Here is a 19,799-nt window from a genome sequence, read left to right as displayed (position 1 = left end):
AATGCAATAACCCCAAAGATCATATTCTTAATCATTATAATCTACCACCTACCTTGAAGCTAAAATAAGTGCAGTTTATGATAACTGCATCAATTTCTTAATGCTTCCTGTGTTTTCAACCATTTAAAAAGATATTTTAAATAAGCATAATATAGGACACAGTTGTTAGTTATTGACTTGGGAAACATAAAATCTCATTGAAAAGCTTACTTCTGGTACTCCTTAGCAGAACACCCTTAAAGAATTTGTTGACTTTCCTCAACTTCAATTTTTCATCTGTAAATTTTCAATAGGAATACATAACTTCGTACTATTTTTGTAAGACACAAATATGATGAAAACAAAAAAGTGTTGAACATATATGAGACACTACAGTTCTTAAAATTAAAGGATCATTTGAATTCACAATTTCTCTTTTAGGTGAATCACTTTTGAGATTGGGTCTTCACTTCCACTGGATGGATATAGTATCCCACAAATTTTAAAACTTTTATCTCATTTCCCAGTTATAATTTGACTCCAAGCATTGTTAACCCACATAAAACCTTCTGAAATTCTTTCCCTATATAACTTCTTATTCTATTAACTTAACGTTATTTTAGCCATATATTAACTTATTTAATTTCTTTTATATCTCTTACCTTTTTTCATTCATTCCTCTGAAAAGCAAACCACCATGAACACCTCGAGTGTATGTGTACGTGTACACGTACTGGTGTAATAGAGATGTAGATTACATAATTTTATGATGGGTCATGACATTTCCATTCTGTGTTAATTACATGTCCCTTCTTATGAATGGCACACTAATTTGGGACACCAGCACACACACCGAGCTTCATAATGTCCCAGAAAGCAAGAAATAAGTCAGAACACAGAAAACATGTTATTTTACTGAGTTTATCTTAAAATAATCTTTGTCAAGACAATATTGGTAAAGTTTTCCATTTAAATAGTGGCAACAGTCTTGGAAATGAAATAGAACATTAACAATTACTAAAGACGTGGTACACTTTAATACACTGAAATAATGAATGTCAAATGGTCATGATACGACCTCTGGCATGCACAGCCGAGGTACAGCAGTTAATCTGTTCTGTTGCTCTGGGCACCAAAATTCAATTGGCAAATCTAACATGTCAGTCTATATGACACCTTTATTAGGAAAGCTCAGAGAAAACAAGAGTCAATAATGGGCTAAAAGAGTGGGTTCTTTCTAAGTCCACTGACTGAAGACAAGTGTTAGTGATCACTACCCAGATGCCTATGGTACTTTCCTTCATTTCACTCACCTACTCCAACTTCACACAGAATAATATCAATATCACCATTTTTTCCAACAAACAAGGTTATTTTCAAGTACATACTCAATAACAAAAGGTATGCTCTATTTCTAGTGTATTTTTAATTTTTATTTAGTCTTGGAAAGATGCATTTCTTTACTTTATTTCATTGAGTTGTAGAATTCCATTGTTGTTGTCCCTATACACCAATCATATAAGTAGCTGAATATGTCAGGGCCTTTGTAACACTACATTTAAAAAAATCCCATACATAAGTCTCAGACATCTCAAGAACCAAAAAAGCAATCAGGACTATAATAGAATATCATTACATTAAAGAGTCTTTGATACAGTAGTATGGAACATTTCAAAGCCAATGAATGATAAAATGAAGTGAACTTCTTGGTACACAAAGTGAGCACCTTTGCTTTGCAAGTGTTCAAGAGAAAGCAGGAAACCTTATTTCAAATGTGTTCTGGAGGGAATTATAAGTCACAGCAAACTAGTTACACTTTATTTATAGATCCTCACATATTGAACCAGTTGTGATTTTTTATATATATATATATATATAGATAGATATATATAGATATATATATATATATATAAAACCAGAGTGTATACTGTATAGTGAGGTGTAATTCACATTCAGCAATGCCAGTACCGAACTCTCAGGAAAAGAGGGAGTCAGGCTGAGGATGTTAGGAAAGCTACAAGTTTGAGGACAGAAACACAGAAAAAAGTAAGGAGGTCAGGTGCATTGTAGTTGAATGCATGGGGGAGTCAGGATACACACTATGATATTGATCTGTAGAGATTCAGTTAAACCGTGACTCAGCAAGTACTCAACCAAGGCCCACAGTTCATCTTTTGCTTTCAGAGGTAGTTTTGATATGCCACAGCTTTCTCATGGCATTTTTTACTTCTGCATTCCTCAGTGTGTAGATGAGGGGGTTGAGGAAGGGTGTCCCAATAGTATAAAACACAGACACCGTCTTGTCCATGGGGAAAGTGGTTGGGGGACGTGTATAGATGAATATAGAGGGACCAAAGAATAAGATGACTGCTGTGATGTGGGAAGTGCAAGTGGAGAGAGCTTTTTTCCTCCCTTCTGCACTGTGGTTTCGCAGAGAATGTAAGATGACAATGTATGAGATCATCAGAATCACAAAACTGAATGAGCAAAGGGCCCCACTATTAGACACCACCAGTAGGTTGATCACATATATGTCCATGCATGCAAGTTTCAACAAGGGCTGCATATCACAGCAATAATGATCAATCAAATTGGGTCCACAGAAAGGCAACTTCAAGGCCAGGATAATCTGAGCCATAGAATGTATAAAAGACCCAATCCATGCAAGAATAATCAGAATGATGCAGACCTGCTGACTCATGATGGTTGGGTACCGCAAGGGCTTGCAGATGGCCAGATAGCGGTCAACGGCCATGAGAATCAGGACAAAGATCTCCATGCAGCCAAATAAATGTAGTGCAAAGACTTGAGTCATGCACTCATTATAAGATATGATTTTCTTTGCAGAGAGAGCATCCACAATGAGTCTAGGGGCTGCGGAAGTTGAAAAGCAGGAATCAGCAAGGGACAAATAAAAGAGGAAGAAGTACATGGGGCTCCCAAGTGTTCGACTGGACTTGATGGTCACAATAATAAGCAAATTCCCCACTATTGTTCCTACATAGAATATGAAGAAGATTACAAAGACCATTTTCTGCCTTATAGGATCCTGTGTCAGTCCTAAGAGTATGAATTCAGTTACACTGCTATTTTGTTTTGTCATTTTAGTTGATGTGGTGAAAGCATAGCTTATGAATAATTTTCAAAGGAGAAATAAAAAAATTTTATGAAATGAATACATATTTGGTGGTCAAATATATATGCTTGGTCACTTATCAATGGATAATCACTTACCTGCTATGAATTGTTTTATCTTTGCTCTCACATCATACACCACCACGATGACAGTGGAATCAATAATATTTATTTGATCCATTTACCTAACTGCATGAAAACGTTGAAATAAAAATAGAAAAATATGAAAAAGTCAATGATTCTTCACACAGTAATCACTAACTGGGGTGATTTCGCATGAGCAAGTAACTTCCTCAGCTGAGTGCTTTCTGGAGTTTTCATCAAGGACTTGTCAATATCAGAGTGCCATCCTGTAGAAGGAAAGAAAACTTTTGCATGATTTACTCAATATGATTGTACATTCCTTGAACCAAGTCCAGTTACAAAATACTGTCTGAAAATATGTAAATATGAAAGAATGATTGTCTAAACAATTCAGAGTCTTTCTTAATAAACCTAAACCACTTGCACATACAGGAGATGGGGTGTGGGTGGAGAGAGACACAGTATCATCACATTTTAGCAAGGAACATCCAGCCAGCTGCCCATCATGAGACTTCCTTAGATGCATTGCCTTGGCTAAGTTTATTTCCTCTCATTTTAACTCTCATACCTCTCCAATTGTTTAGATATTCAGTTCTATTAAACTTTGTACTTTTTTACTATATTATGTTGTCAAAAGTTAAATCCTTCCCCTATTCATTGTTTTTCTTGGTCTTTCAATATGTTTCATTAATGCATAAGAGTCACTAAGATTAAAATGAAGAAAAAATACAGGGAGAAAGTTTGCTGAAAGTCAGGGTATTTATTGAAATTTCTGGTTTACTATTGAGCACCAGGTATTGAGAAATGAGCTCAGAAAGCTCTGATCATCACTGAAACTTTTCAGTAGAATTCTTGTGATATATATCTGGAGCTTCCTGTACTCTGATTTCAAGTAAGTAAAGATAGACATAAAAAGAGAATTAATATTTATTAATGTATTAATAATTAATAAGGATAACACATAGCACACTTAAACACACAATTATATAAATGAATTGCACATGAATACAAAGCATGTATGTGTACTCCCTGTGCAAAGAAACTGCATTCTTTGCCTTAGAAATGTGAGCAATACCTAATTGTTAGGAACTGCCCTTTCATAAAATTTTATAATGCATCACTATCATGATGATTGTGATTCACTAGAAAGTTCAGCTTTTTGAAACCATATCCTAAGAGATAGTTTATTGTTCACACTGGAATATCACTGACCCATCACAACAGCAATATTTTTAAAGCAAAAATAAGACCCAAATGTTTAAGGTAGTAAGTCCACTATCGAGGTAATTCTGGAACTCGGTGCTTTTCAGTCATATCATACGCCACCACAATGACATTAACTACATGTTTGCTGGCTTTCTTGGATGTTTTCTAAGCATGCTCTTGTCAAAGCTCTTAAACATACAAAAATTTTTGGTGATTTATAGCAAGTAAGTATAAAATATTAAATATCTGTATCTGTATAACTATATATATATAGATACATAGATAGGTACATATGCGTAATTTGCATGGTTTATATGAATCCATTAATAAATATACATAAAATAAGTGAATTATATGCATGTGTGTGTATATATGTATACTTATATATAGATTCATAGACATACAAATATATACATATTTTAAAATTATATACCAAAAATGCCATATTTTAAATTGAAACAACGTAAGGATGAAAATTTTGGCCAATATGAATTCCAGCAACTAAGTAAATGCAGGTGATTAAGAAATATTTGTTGAATGAAGAAATGAATTAAGAAAATATCCCATAGGTACAATTAGATAGTGTTCCATGCTATATTCTACATTCAAATGCCATTGAGAAAAAGGGTAGCCTGCATTCTGCTGTATCCACATCAAAATTATCATCTCCAGGGAGCATTTACAGTAACACCCAAACTTACCTTATTTCCATTTGCTTAACTCCAATAGCCCTTACCTAGTAGTTCCCATTTCCATCAGGAGCTGCTGTGCACACCTTTTATTTCCATCATCTCACTGTAGAATGTAAGGCACTCCTAGAAATGTCCTAAACATTCCATCCTTCCACCAATATGCTGTGTGTATTAGATACGTACAGTGGCATTGATCAGACTGATATGTTCCAAGTAAGAAATACAACTAGCTTAATCCCCAATTCAAATTTATCAGCTTCATAAGAGCTTAGGCAGAGATGAGGATGTTCAGTTTCCCTCTTTTCTTCCCAAGACACTGTAGACACCCTCTGCTCAAATTACATAAAGAAGTGCTTCTAAAATTCCATCTGATTATCTGGAACCAGGGTACTTTTGATCTCACTAAGAGAACAAGTTCTCCCCAACATGCCAAATTTCAGACTATTAAGATTTTCAGGCTATTAAGACTGTTCCAGATTCAGCCCACACTTTCTGAATCCACTCTCACACAGGATTCTGACTGGGAAATGCTTCACCTCTGCCTTCCCTGGAGGAGTACTTAAACATGAATGATGCAAAATATCGGAGTCTGGGGAAGGTCATTCCCTGAAGTGTCCCTCCCCTTCCTAGTTAAGAAACATGGGCCTGATGTGATAAACAATTTAATCTCCAATATGCATTACTACATCATGGGAAAAAGATGGTCTATTCTTGCAATCAGATGGATATTTTGCCCTAAATGACATCTTTTGGCTAGAAGAAACTAATGATCACCTAGTGCCCAGGACTGGGTTTCTTATGCCTTCTCCAATAAAATGAAATAGGGTTTCTTGAAGAAATAACTGATTCTAGATCTGGGACAGGGAATGTATAAGAGGACCTAAGGCATATTGTAATGTTAGAAAGTAAGGAAGTGCTAACACACAGACACACACACACACACAAACACATACTCACACCATGTTGAAGATATGCCAAAGGGAACACAGGGGCCTATGAAAAATGCCCCAGTGCCCAAAGCTGGAAAATATTTCAGCATCAAAATGAATAACACAAGAGACTGTGGAGAACCAGGAACGACAGCAGTTTAGACATGAATCAAAGCAGCCAAGGATGTATGAAAAAAATGAGCAGTGTGAATCTTGACGAACTTATAAATGACTTCTCACATATAGAAAAGAAAATGATAGAAACCAGTGGAAAGAACAGTGTATTGGATATGCATTTGGAAAAAACTAACTGTTTGTTAAAAGTAATGCAAACAAAGGAGATCTCTATTACAGAAGAATGTGCTACTCTTCATAATATGATAAAAGGGCTACAAGAGACCGCTGAATATCAACATAATTTGAAAGGTGAAAATGAACAGCTAAAAAGAAATGCTGATCTTATAAAAGAAAAGTTAAAATCTTATAAACAGAAATATAAAAATAATATTGCCAAATTCATGAGTGAAATGAAAATCAGAGGAGGGATATAAGAAAGAAATAAGGAAACTTTATCAGGATATGCAGGAAAAAGTTGTATTATATGAAGAAAAGCATAAAGAACTGATAGAGACAAAAGAGGTGGAAATTTCCGAGTTAAATGCAAAGTTAAGAACTCAAGAAAAGGAAAAGCAAAATGAAATAATCAGACTACAGCTAGAGTTTGATGCCAAACTAGCAAGAGTTCAAACTAAATCAAAATCATATCCAAATTCTACTGTTTCACTCCAGAGTATCTACAGAAGGAAGCTTCAACATCTTCAAGAAGAAAAGGACAAGGAGATTGCAGTTCTTCATAATGCCATTAGTGACTTAGAGCAATGCACCTCTGTTGGCAATGCTCCTCACCTTAATCGTAGATGGTTTTGAACAGAGCAGTATATTCACTCGCTGCTGTTTAATTTCTTTAAAAGCAGAATTTTCTTTAAAAGTGAGTTTCTAAAGAATTTACTTCTATTGTCAATAAAATATACTGCCTAAATAACAATGGGAAAAAGAAACAGCTTTAAACATTTTTAATTGAGTTTATTTAAAGAAATCCACACTTTGGCTTACTGTGTACTGCATTCTTACTTAACAGTATTTACCATAAAAGAATTCAGGTTTCTAGGACTTAGTTTACCTTTAGAACCATCATTGACTATGGAAATACTTACTAAGCAATCAAGAGATAGCATTGTTTTATCTTTTCTCTTATTGCTTTCAAGACAGGCAATCTCAAATTTTAAAGATTCAATTCAATGCTAGATAATGAAAACAAGATATAAAGGCTCCATTCATATGTGATAACAAAAATCAAGATATGGATCTTAGAGTATAAATGGGTATTTAAAATGTAGTCATGGCAAAATATTCATGTGTAAGTATTTCTGGATCTTAAAAAGCAGAACTGTTTCTTTAAAAGCTTAATCGGTTAAACATGTAAGATTAAAAAGACAAAAATAATACCATTTTGAGAAATAAAGAAAAAAATGAATAACACAAAATTTAAACATAACCCAAATTATAAAATAAGTATTTTTGAGCTAAAATGATAAAAATATTTGAAAAAATAAATAAATTGATAGAGGAGAATAGGCCAAATAATTCCAAAGGATTTATGTAGATATTCTGCCCTCAAGCTCTCCATGTCTTAAGTGTGGGCTGTACATGGTGACTTCCTTCTGAAAGGCACATGTGGAGTGGGGGAGGGTGTGACTTCACAAAGAGGACATGTGACAAACACTACTTCAGCCAGGTGACCAAGTTTAATAGCAACAGTGATAAGTCACATTGAAATTATGTTCCCACTGATATGATGTGATGAAAATGGCTCTTCACCTCTGTGGTCTTTCTCCCAATAATCCACAACCCTTAACCTTGAGTATCAGATTCTCAGAATAGCAGACAAACCTCAGCTGAGGGTTTTCATACAAAACGTCCATCTAGTTTTCTTCAAAACTTCCAAGGTCATCTCTAATAAGGAATGTCAGAGAAACTGTCACTGCCCACAGGTGCCAAACCACACATGACAGCTTCATGTAATGTGGTATCCTAGATGAGGTTCTGGAGAAAAAAACAAAATTAGTAAAGATTAATTCATTAGGAATCTGGTTAAAGTATGGATTTTAGTTACTAATAATTTATTTAAAAAATAATTTATTAACATCGATTGATTTATTTTGACAAATGCATCATACTAATGTAAGACAGTAATAAAGGAAACTGAGTGTGGAGTTTATCGAAACTCTGTATTAATTTTACAACTTCCCTGTAAATATAAACCTGTTATCTAACATAAACTTGATTAAAAATGAATGGCATGTTTCATTTAACACATCTTCAAAGTTTATCTGTTTTGTAACATGTCAGAGACTCCTTTCTTTTTAATGTTGAATAATATTCCATTGTATGCAGACCACATTCTCTTTATCTATTTATGTGTTGATGGGCACTAAGGTTGCTTACACATTTTGGCAGTTGTGAATGTGCCATAAACACAAATGTACAAGTATCACTTCTAGTCCCTGTTTTAAATTCTTTTGGTATATATCCAGAAGGAGAATTGCTGAATCTAATGGACATTCTATTTTTAACTTTCTGAGAAATGTCATACTGTCTTTCAAACAGGCTGCTCCATTTTACATTCTCATGAACAGGACACAAGTGTGTGTAGTGATGTTGGGCATCTTTTCATATGCTCTTTGCCCATTTGTATATATTTTTACTCATTTTTTAATCAGGTTGTCATTGAGTTGTAGGAATTCCTTGTATATTCTGAATAATAACTCCTTATCAGATGTATATTTGAAAGTGTTTCTTTCTATTCCATTAGTTGCTTTTTCCCTCTGTTGATTGTGGTCTTTGATGCACAGAAATTTTTAATTTCAATGTAGTCCAATTTGTCTATTTTTTTTTCTTCAGTAACCTGTGTGTTTGGTGCCATATTCAAGAAATTATTGTGTCATCTACTGTCCTGAACCTTTTCCTCTATATTTTCTTCTAAGTGTTTTACAGTTTTAGCTCTTATGTTTAGTTCTTTCATCCATTTTGAGCTATTTTGTATATGGTATAAGTTAAGAGTCAACCTTTATTCTTCGGCATGGGAATATCAAGTTTCCATCACCATTTGTTGAAAGAACTTCCCTTTCCCCATTGGATGCTCTTGGTACCCCTGTAGAAATTCATATGACCAAAAGAGATGGTATATTTCTGGGCTTTCTAAACGATTCAATTAGTCTAGATGCCTGTCTTTATACAAGTATCACACTGTTCTGATAACTACAGTTTTACAATAAGTTCTGAAACCAGGAAGTGTGTGATCCCATCTTAGTTGTTCTCAGGTCTTTTATGACTACAGGGTCCCTTGAGATTTCACATGAAATTTTCAAATTTTTTTATATCTGCAAAATTATCATGAAGATTTGATAGTGATTTTATTGAATCTGCTTTATGTATTATTGATGCTGAGCAATATTAAGTCTTCCAATCCATGAAAATGTGATATATTTCAGAACACACACACACATACATAAGAAGAGATTTATACTAGGAATTGGCTCTTGTGTATATGTAGGTTGGCAAGTACAAAATCTGTACAGCCAATGCCTCATTTTCAGTCAAAAGACCAGAAACTATTGTAAACCAGTAATATCTGCTGTCCCAATTGAGGTCCATAGGCAGGAAGCTGCTGTAGAATCAGGAAGACTTAATGTGTCAGTGTGCAAACCGTCAGACAGGAAGAGCTGATGTTTCAGTTTGAAAGCTCTCAGGCAGCAGAATTCCCTTAGAGGAGGTCAGCCTTTTGTAATTGTCAAGCATTCAGTTGGATGAGGACCACCTACATTAGTGATGGCAATCTGCCTTACAGTCTACCAGTTCAAATGTTGATATCATCTAGGCAGACCTCACACTCACAACACCAAACAACACTCAAGTAAATATTTGTGCACACTGTAGCCAGCACAATTAACACAAAATTAACCCAAACAAGTCCATTGCTTCAACTTAGTACCTAGATACATCTCCTTAAAGCATACTTAATCTCCAAATAATCGCCAAACCACACCTCCACATAATCTAATGAAAGTAAAATTGCTGTTTTGCTGCCCTCCCTCATCATGAGCTTTTCTGTGTGCATTTTGGGGAAAGACATGCTGACCAAGAGGAATGGGTATAAAACTAGAGCTGACAATCAAATGACCTCACCCTGTCAATCAAAGAAGTGTCTCCCAGCTAGGTAAGGATAAAGAGACCCTCCCCTAAAGCTTTGGGCCTCTGTATATCTTGACTCTGGCCCACTTCCCCCTTGGAGTGTATTAAAATAAAACTTTCACTCTGCTTCACTATTGCATCTCTGCCTTTCAATTCTTTGCTGCGGTGGGAGGAGAACTGAGGCGAACAAACTCAGCCATAGCAACATGGTCATAGCTGGTATTTCTAATTTCTTTTTCTGTTTCTTGTTTGTATTCAGTGTGCCCTCAGCAAGCTCCAAAGCTGGTCATGGTTTTTCACCTGGTGGAGCGACACAGAGCCTCACTGCTGAAGAGTCTGGGCCATTAGTAGCTCTGCTTGGATTGGGTTGTCATAGTTTTCGACTGACCTTAATCACTGGTAAGACTTGAATAGGTTTCCTGTCTTTTTCTCTTCTAAGAACACCATAATAAACTAGCAACACTGTTAATCTGCTTGTGTTGATTATTCTCATGGCAGCTTTCACTCTGCTCTACCTTGGAGTAGCCATGCCCCACCTTGCCTTTGAAGGTTGAGTGGCACCACTTGGCCACTGTTACCTGGGATCAAATGACTTGCATTGCTTTTAGATTTCCCAGTCCAGTGACCATAGTTCCCACCAGAGGTCTGGCCTACAAAAAACAATGAGCACAGAGCTTTTCAAGTACACTGTGGCTCTGCCTACAAATTTATTTCTTATGGTAATGATGAAAAGTATGCCTTCTGGACCTTCCCAGGGTGGTTAAGTAGATCTTAAAGGACAAATCCACTCTAACATTCCCTCTCCCTAGGCCTTTGAATCTCTTTCTGTACATTGAACCAAGGGAGGTCCGGCATTGCTAATTTGCTCACTATGGGCCAAGTTTTGGTTCATGTTTTGGCACCAACCAGACAAACTATTAGACTTTTCTGACTTCCCCAGCTGCAACATTAAATGAAGCATTTCTTCTTAGAGAGCCCATGGCACTAAATTTGGCATGATAGAAATTGTGGCTCTTCTCTAATTGTCCCGCACCTTTATTGTCCACTGCTACATATATTCCACAAAACTCTTCCTGTATAAATTGAGAACTCAAGTAGCATTTGGAATATAGTGCATCTCCTCCAGGGTCACACTTTGTACCTCACCTTTAGGGACCTCTGGGGACTTGAGTGTAGTTCCAAGTCTGGAAGCAAGGAAAGGTAGTGGGGGGGTGTCCTGAGGAGAATCAGCTTTCTTTCATGGCCACTGCCTCAAGCGAGGCCATTAGAGGTTCCTCAAAGGATGTGGGATGATCCTTCAGACTGAGGGGAGAAGCTTCTCCTACTGACAAGGAAGACTCATCTAACCGTTTCATCTTCTCAGTTTCCTCAATCTTCCTGGAATCTAAGTCAGAGTCTAGTTTTTATCCATGGCTCTTCCTTCTCAAATCATCATCATTTATCAAGTCTTTTCTTTATAGTGCCTAAATAGTTTTTTATGTCTTCTCTAATTCTCCATTAGGATTCCCTAAATGCAGATCTTGTGTTGGTATTTATAACAGTGATTTATAAAGAGTAAGGTTGAAAGGAGCTGAGTAGGGAAAGAAAGGATACAGTCCTGAGTGGAGCCTGGAGTCTGGCTTCAGCCTGGAGCTACGGAAGTTCTGGGCTATACACTGTGCTGCACAACTAGCTCCACCTTGAGGAAAGGGAGCACCATTTTTTACCCCGATTCCAGTCATTCATTGGTTCCGGTTCTGAGATAATTGGCATTCCCCCCCAAGGTGAGGCAGCTCCAATTTCGCCTGTGCAGGTGGTCAGAGAAGGATGGGACTCCGGCTCTCAGCAGCCCGGCACAGCGGCTGTAGCGCAGGTGCGCTGGCCTGTGACGGGGCCCGGAGCTGGGAGCAGCAGGGCCCACCCAACGCTGCCTCCTCACGGGCACTGCAAGGGTCCAGGCCTCCCTCCTTTAGCACCCATAGCATTGCAGTAACCTCCTAACTGCTCTCCATCTCCCGGTCTTGGCCCCTTCAGCCCATTTCCCACACAGAGTTGTCATCTAAAACTCAAATTAAACTACACCACTCACTTGTTTAAAAGACCTTCCAATGTTTTCCCCACGATACTTAGCATTGGCCTTGACACAATTATGAGAACTTCCTTAATCTTCCCTGTTCCTATCTCTTCAGCTTCAGATCTTACTATTTACCCTTTATAAGCTCAGTGTCCAGCATGGTGCCCAGCACACAGTAGGTATTCAACAAGTAACTGAATGAAAAGATGGATTAACAACCACAGCTATGTTGAACTCATTAGGTTTCTTCCTAGCTACTCTCACCTTCTGGACTGTATCACGCATTCTCTCTCCTGGAACGGTCTCAGTCCAAATGATGCCTCTTTGCTCTGCTGACTCCTTTGCATGCTTTGGGTCCCATTATTATGTCTCTTCATCTTGGAACTCTTCCTGACTCTTTATGTCTTTGTTGTATGTCTCACAAACCTGCTTTCATAGCACCTGGGCCTCCACTGTCTTACCATTTATAACATAATATTGGAATTTCAAGCTTCCTTTTGAATTTCTCTCAGTGGATTGTGAGTTCTCTGATGGCAAGATCAGCAGTTTTCTTTATTCACCACTAAAGCACCAGCCCCTATCAAGGGGCCTAATACTTTCTTTGAGCTCAAAAATATTTGTTGATTAATGAATTAAGGAGGGAAGCAATGAACAGGATATAGTTATCCTGGAATTGCTTTGCTTATAGATAGAGCTACATATTTTTAAAAGCATCTTTTCATAATGAAATGTTACCAAAATCAAACCCATTAACAGAGAAAAATAAACAGCCCACATTCAAGAAGGCAAACTATTTGCTCTTTCACCGAGCATCTCAGTTTCCATTTCTTTCTCATTTCACAGTTAAACAGGAGTTAAAATAAATTGTGGTTCCCAAAAGAAGTCTAGTTAGAATCTTCCTTACAGTCTGAATCAAAGTAGGCGAAAAAATTTCCAGCATCATTTTTTGCTCCATATTTTATTTATTGACTTTATTCATCTTACTTTATACTTACATTTATTCATTCAATATTTATCATGCACCAGACATTGTCCTACTTGTAGACACTATCATTAGGCAGCAGACAAGTACTTTATAGGCTATGAATATATATTTAATAAATATAAATTCCTTCTGACTTTGAAATATTCTTTTAATTTAAAATATAAAAATTAATTCATCACACTTTCTCAAGGGTCATCAGCATAACAGTCATTAGCAGAACAACATGATTCTGAAGCCTACAAGGAAATTTGGAAATACGACATAATATTCATCACATACCCCTTAAAGGTTAAATGACCCATTGCTTTTATATTTCCAAAATTATCACATATCACAGTATTATAGTCAACCCATTATCATCAACTATGATACCATAGGAAATAAGCAGAGTTATTAATGAAATATTATAATTTAGTTATATGCAATGAACTAATATGTATTATAACTAATATATATTATATATAGTCTGCAGCACAATCCCTAGCTGAATGAATTGTAACTAACATAATTACCTTACCTTGCTATCATCATTGCCTGGCAGGGTGTCACAGAGGCTCAGAGCGTGGTCTGAGGGAACAGATAGGTTCTCCTTACTAGCTCTTCACTGCACCTCTGGATACTCTCCTCAGTACAAAGGGGGACAATAGAAGTGCCTGCCAGTTTGAACTGTTATAGAGATTACTGCTCAGTAGCCATATATTTTTATTTATTTTATTTCATTTTTTGTATTAAAATGAAAGTCTATTAATCCATATCATGAATGAAGTTAGTAGAACTGATTTAGCAGAATTTTCCAACTATGGTCTTAGGTTAAGATTTTATTCCTTTGCTTGCACCCATTTCTATTCCTTTCAATGCAAAATCGATGATTTACAGAAATTCATCTTTTTTTATCTTATATGCATTTCTTAGAGAGATCTTCCAAAATATTCTTCTGTCCTTTGCCTCAGTTGAATCAATATGGGGGCTCCAGAAACATTTATTTATCAGTTGAATAAATATTTAATTATCAGCTTTCCTACTACACAATTTTCTAATGGCATCTTTCATCTGGGCATTTCTCAAGGTATAGATTAAGGGGTTTAACATAGGGGTTATCATAGTGTAGAATAAAGCAACTGCTTTATCAATTGATAAAGCAGCTGCAGGTCTCATGTACACAAATATGCAGGGAACAAAGAATAAGACCACCACTGTGATATGAGAGACGCAGGTGGAGAGGGCTTTACGCCTCGCGTCCAAGCTTTTGGTTCTCAGAGAGCGCAGTATGACCACATAAGAGCCCATCAAGAGGAGAAAGTTTAACAGACAGATGAAGCCACTGTTGGCAGCAACGAAGAGCCCTAGAGTGTGGGTATCAGTGCAGGCAAGATTGAGCAAAGGAATCAGGTCACACATGAAGTGATCTATGATGTTAGGGCCACAGAAGGGTAATCGGAAGATGAACAGGATCTGTATGGTGGCATGAAGAAAGCCTCCCGCCCACACCACTCCCACTAGCAGGCCACACACCCGCCGATTCATGATGGTTGTATAGTGCAAGGGCTTGCAGATGGCCACATAGCGGTCATAGGCCATCACGGTCAGCAGGATGACATCAGCACCTCCAAAGAAATGTTCCCCAAAGATCTGGGTCATGCATCCATTGAATAAGATGGTTTTCTTCTCATGGAGTGAATCTACAATCAGTTTAGGGGCATTTACAGAGGAATAGCAGGCATCAATAAAGGAGAGATAGGCCAGGAAGAAGTACATGGGGGTTTCCAGTAATGGGCTGGTGGTGATGGTGACCAAGATGAGCACATTTCCTACCATAGAAAAGATGTAGATGAGAAAAAACACAACAAATATGATTCTCTGCATCTTTGGATTCTCTGTGAGCCCCAGCAGAACAAATTCTGTCACGTTATTTATATTCTCCATTCATTTCATATTATCGTAATTACATTACCTGAAAAAAATTAATTTTTATTAAACAACCTTCAATTTATTAAGCTTCTCCATCTAAAATATAATAACTACCTAGATTCTATTGAATGTGAATTCTTGTGAGTTTTTGAGAGAGTAAATAGCCCTGAGTTCTCTGATATTACCTAAATTATCTCCTGGGTAAAGATACTGTTAAGAGTGTGGACATGAGAAACTTTTGCGGACACAGAGGCAGTGATCATTTGTGAACACTTAGTCGTCTGAGGCGGCCTAGAGTCTAACATGTCCTGGCAGGTAAGTAAGAAAAGGGAGGTAAAACATGGATTTAAAGGCCATAAATGCAAAGCTAAGGATTCTTCCCTGTATTCTTTGGAGACGGGGGACCATAAAGAGGAATTGAAAATATGAAAGGACAGATGAAGAGGAATTTGAGGAAAGGGAATTCTTGGATATAACTCCACTAATGATGTTGGGGTGTCTTGGATGAAGTGGTTTGAGGTTCAGTAAGAGGACAGAAGCCAGAGACAGATTGCCAGTAACTGATTGCTACTTGGAAAGCATGGTAGCGGTATATTTTCAACCATTCAGCAAATGAGGAAACAATCTCAGAGGCTATGTTAATAGTAATAATAATGGTAATATTAACTAAAACTTACTGAATACTTACTAGGCTCCAAGTATTTTGCAGACATTTGGTTATGGAATTCTCACTACAAACCTAAGAGATGATTACCATTTTCACTCTTATTTTACAGTGTAGGAAATAAGAGGATAGAAAAGTTAAGTGTCCTACTCAAGATAAAGGAAATAATAAAGGGCAGAGCTAAGCTTAGGTCAGATTACACTTGATAACTTTTTCTTCCTCCAAATTCTTAATCCATGCCCTACATTGTTATAATAAACAGTGTTGAACTAGTAATCTCTTTAGTGTATATGAAACAATTTCATCAACGGATGTATACACACACATACACACACACACACACAAACACACACAGTAGCATATTGGAATCTCCAGATATTAATAAAAATGTGGCAGTGCTTTCACTGAAAGTCACTTTTGTCTTGGCCTCTCCCTCAGCCCCATTTCCTACCTCCTGGGCCCCTGACTGCTCTGCCAAATGTTGAAAATGACAGCCACAGTGGTTGTGTATTGGTTTGAGAATCAGAAAGACCAGACTAGAATCTGCCTTTTCCACTTGCAAGTTCTTTCTCCTGGAGATACTTCTTGGCATCTTTAGTCCTTCTTTCCTCATCTATAAAGTGAGAATAAAATATCCACTTGACAAGTTGTTAATGAGAATTGATAGAGGAAAGATACATGAACATATTCCACAGTGTTGTGAACACACAGAGGACTCATCTATTATGATTGTGTATGCTCCAAGACAGCAAGACATTTTGAGTGATGATACAGAGAAACATTTAACCATACTGAAGGTCAGGATTCATCTCCAATTCTAGTTTTAAAGAAGCCACAGAGACGCATGTTACACATCCTAGGAAGGGTGCTCCATGTTCATGTTTGGACTAAACAACTGATGATTTGTGTCATTTGATATTCATATTTGGACCTTTTCTGTGGGTGAAATGTACTTAAATTTTGTTTTCAGTCTCATGATTAGTCTTGATTATTAAAGGAGATGTCTCATTTGGGCAAAGGAAAGTGTTTAATTTTAGTGAACTGGGTCCCACCATTTACTTAATATCTGTGAGTCTCCAATTCTTAATCTCTTAAAATAGGTTAACATTATTTGCAAACTATCTTTTGAAGAATTACCATGAGGATAAATGCCCTATTACTATATTTGGAAAGTGTTGAAATATAATGATTATATATATACATAAAGTAAAAATCTTTGAGGTGCATCTGCCCCAGTAAAAAACTTACCATACAGAGTTAGATGAACTTAATTATGTTTGGAGGTGATCAGAAACAATCCATCTTCAAACTGACCTCTTCTTGAAATAAGTAACTTTCATTATGAAAGATGTGACATCCTCAGAAAGAAACTACTCAGACTATTCAACATCAAAGTTGTTAAGAAAGTGTTTTTAAAGATTTAAATATCTTCTTCTAGCCTATAGCCTCAGAAATTTTCACAGAAAACCTGTATTTGAATTTAGAATGGATGCATTTGAAACACTATAGATAAATGATCTTCTATAGATCATTCTGATCCTGTAGGCAAGAGTGAGAACGAGTGGAGGAGACACAGTCAGATGGGTCATTTCCCCCGTTATGAATCTTGCTCTGCAGATGTGGTCAACAAAAATCATTTCACCTTGCACTGCATGGATATTTAAAGAGGTTTTCATAAAGGTTAAGGACCTTGTAGAGGCTACTTTCCCTCCCAGGAATTAATTATCTCTTCTGTTGGAAAGGCTTTGTCTTAGAAACATATTCTAGAGACATATGTTTGAGAAGCACTCTTTTTTCAATTTTAATGGGGAATTGTATTCCCTGAACTTGGAACCGAAACAAGTGTGTCTCCTTCCTCTTTCTGAACTTGAGTTTCTAAGAAGTTGAATGTCATGTGAATAGCAAGGTGGCCCAAGTCCAGTGTGGGAGCCAGTACTGCAATTACGCTGTGGGCTCCAGTCTCAGGCAGAGCTTCTCTCCCCGCATCATCATTAAACCTCCTGGAAGCCCCCTGTTGATTCCTTGAGAGATAAAGGAGGGAGGGTGCAGCTGCAATTTGGAAGTTTTTAATGCCAAAAGCTGTTTTTCACAGTCATCAGAGGGTTATGCAAGTAAACAGAAACTCTAAGTTATCTTTGGGAACCATGGTATGGTGGGTATGGAATAGCAGACAGCACTGAGAATGCAGACAGATGTCAAAACAGAAGAAGAGAGTTCCAATTTCAAACACAAGAAGTGTTCCACATTCTTGTCACTTGGTATTTTAGTTATTTTTAGTTATTTTCCTTTTTGTCTTTCTATATGATATGTAGTGATAAATTATTGTGACTTTAGTTTGTTTTTCCTGATGACGAATGATGTTAAGCATTTTTTTCATGTTCTCATTGCCCAGTTGTATATCTTATTTTTTTAGTAAGTTTAAAAAGTTTCTTTTCATGGCCTTTGCACAATTTAAAAATAGCAATTCCAGGTTTCTTATTACTAAAGTGTAAATATTCTTTATGTATTCTAGATATATGTCTTTTGTCACATATGTTTTATCTGTATAACTGTATAATTTTTATATATAATTTATAAAGTTAAAGCTATATACATATTTATAAAAGTATAAAGTTATATGTAAATATAGTTTTATATATAAATTTTTATTAAAATAAATTTATATTTAATCTAATTTTAATTTCAATAAACAATAACAAATAATCATTTTAAATTTTATAAAAATTTTTATTTGATGTAGAGAGTTTTCTTCTAGGCTGTGGATTGCCTTCTCTTTTTTAGAAGGATGACATGTGATAAGCATTTTAAAATAACTGACGGTTAAATTTTTAACTTTTTCTTATGTGTATGGTATACACTTATTGTGTGAATCTAATAAATATTGATCTGCCTGAAAGTCTATTGTGGTCTTTTGCCCAATTTTAATTGGGTTATTTGGTTTCTTTTCTATTAGGTTGCTTGAGTTTATTATATATTTTGGAAATTAACTCTTTACCCGTTACACGATTTGCAAGTATTTTTCCCATTCTGTAGGCTGCTAATTGGGTTATTTGGTTTCTTTTCTATTAGGTTGCTTGAGTTTATTTATATTTTGGAAATTAACTCTTTACCCGTTACACGATTTGCAAGTATTTTTCCCATTCTGTAGGCTGCCCTTCAATTGATTAATTGTTCCCTTTGCTGTGCAGAACTCTTCAGTTTAATGTACTCCTATGTATTGATTTTAGATTTTCTTACCTGCACTTTCGGTGTCTAACCCAGGAAATCATATCCAAGACTAGAGTCAAAGATCTTTTTCCTTATGTTTTCCTCTGGGAGTTTCATGGTATCACCTGCTGTATTTGTCTTTGATGCATTTCAACTTAAAACAGGGGTCCTATTTCATTGTTTTTCATGTGGATATCCAGTTTTTCCAAAACTGCTTATTGGAGGGGACTGTTCTTTCCCCATCGTGTGTTTTCGGTGCCCTTGTCAGCAGTCAGTTGACGGTATATGTGTGAGTTTATGTCTGGGCTCTCTCTTCACTTTCAGTGTCTGCTTTGATGCCAACACCATACTGCTTTGATGATAAAGCTTGGTTATATAGCTTAAAATCAGGTAGTGTGAAAAAAGTTTCTGTATGGCAAAGGACACCATCAACAGAACAAAAAGGCATCCTACAGAATATATTTGTAAATGACATATCCGACAAGGGGTTAACATCCAAAATATATAAAGAACTTACACACCTCAACACCCAAAAAGCAAATAATCTGATTAAAAAATGGGCAGAGGATATGAAAAGACAGTTCTCCAAGAAGAAATTCAGATGGTCAACAGCACTTGAAAAGATGCTCATCATCACTAATCATCAGGGAAATGCAAATTAAAACCACAATGAAATATTACCTCACACCAGTAAGGATGGCCAGCA

At 36.4% G+C, this 19,799-nt stretch overlaps 2 protein-coding genes and 1 pseudogene across 4 annotated transcripts; 1 reads left to right on the top strand and 2 right to left on the bottom strand.

Moving 5' to 3' along the window:
* Positions 1 to 2,146: 2,146 nt before the first annotated feature.
* Positions 2,147 to 3,724, bottom strand: LOC140850125 (olfactory receptor 4C11-like). Of its 2 annotated transcripts, XM_073239903.1 has the most exons (2): positions 3,711 to 3,724; positions 2,147 to 3,065 (listed from the first exon to the last, which is right to left on the bottom strand). In XM_073239903.1, the coding sequence occupies exons 1-2, from the start codon at positions 3,722 to 3,724 to the stop codon at positions 2,147 to 2,149; spliced, it is 933 nt and encodes a 310-aa protein (XP_073096004.1). The 2 variants fall into 2 exon arrangements, with proteins under 2 accessions (XP_073096004.1, XP_073096003.1); XM_073239902.1 differs by lacking the exon at positions 3,711 to 3,724 and having other exon boundaries at positions 2,147 to 3,082.
* A 2,453-nt stretch (positions 3,725 to 6,177) lies between these two features.
* On the top strand, positions 6,178 to 6,952 carry LOC140850124 (coiled-coil domain-containing protein 152 pseudogene; annotated as a pseudogene).
* A 5,601-nt stretch (positions 6,953 to 12,553) lies between these two features.
* On the bottom strand, positions 12,554 to 15,246 carry LOC140850123 (olfactory receptor 4C46-like). Of its 2 annotated transcripts, XM_073239900.1 has the most exons (2): positions 14,337 to 15,246; positions 12,554 to 12,579 (listed from the first exon to the last, which is right to left on the bottom strand). In XM_073239900.1, the coding sequence occupies exons 1-2, from the start codon at positions 15,235 to 15,237 to the stop codon at positions 12,554 to 12,556; spliced, it is 927 nt and encodes a 308-aa protein (XP_073096001.1). In that variant the 5' UTR covers positions 15,238 to 15,246. The 2 variants fall into 2 exon arrangements, with proteins under 2 accessions (XP_073096001.1, XP_073096002.1); XM_073239901.1 differs by lacking the exon at positions 12,554 to 12,579 and having other exon boundaries at positions 14,317 to 15,246.
* Between the last annotated feature and the right edge of the window lie 4,553 nt (positions 15,247 to 19,799).

The sequence above is a fragment of the Manis javanica genome, chromosome 6 (genome assembly GCF_040802235.1).
Source record: "Manis javanica isolate MJ-LG chromosome 6, MJ_LKY, whole genome shotgun sequence".
NCBI classification, from domain to species: Eukaryota; Metazoa; Chordata; class Mammalia; order Pholidota; family Manidae; genus Manis; species Manis javanica.
Note: the sequence above shows the minus strand (reverse complement) of the source record. Positions and strands in the feature narration are given on the sequence as shown.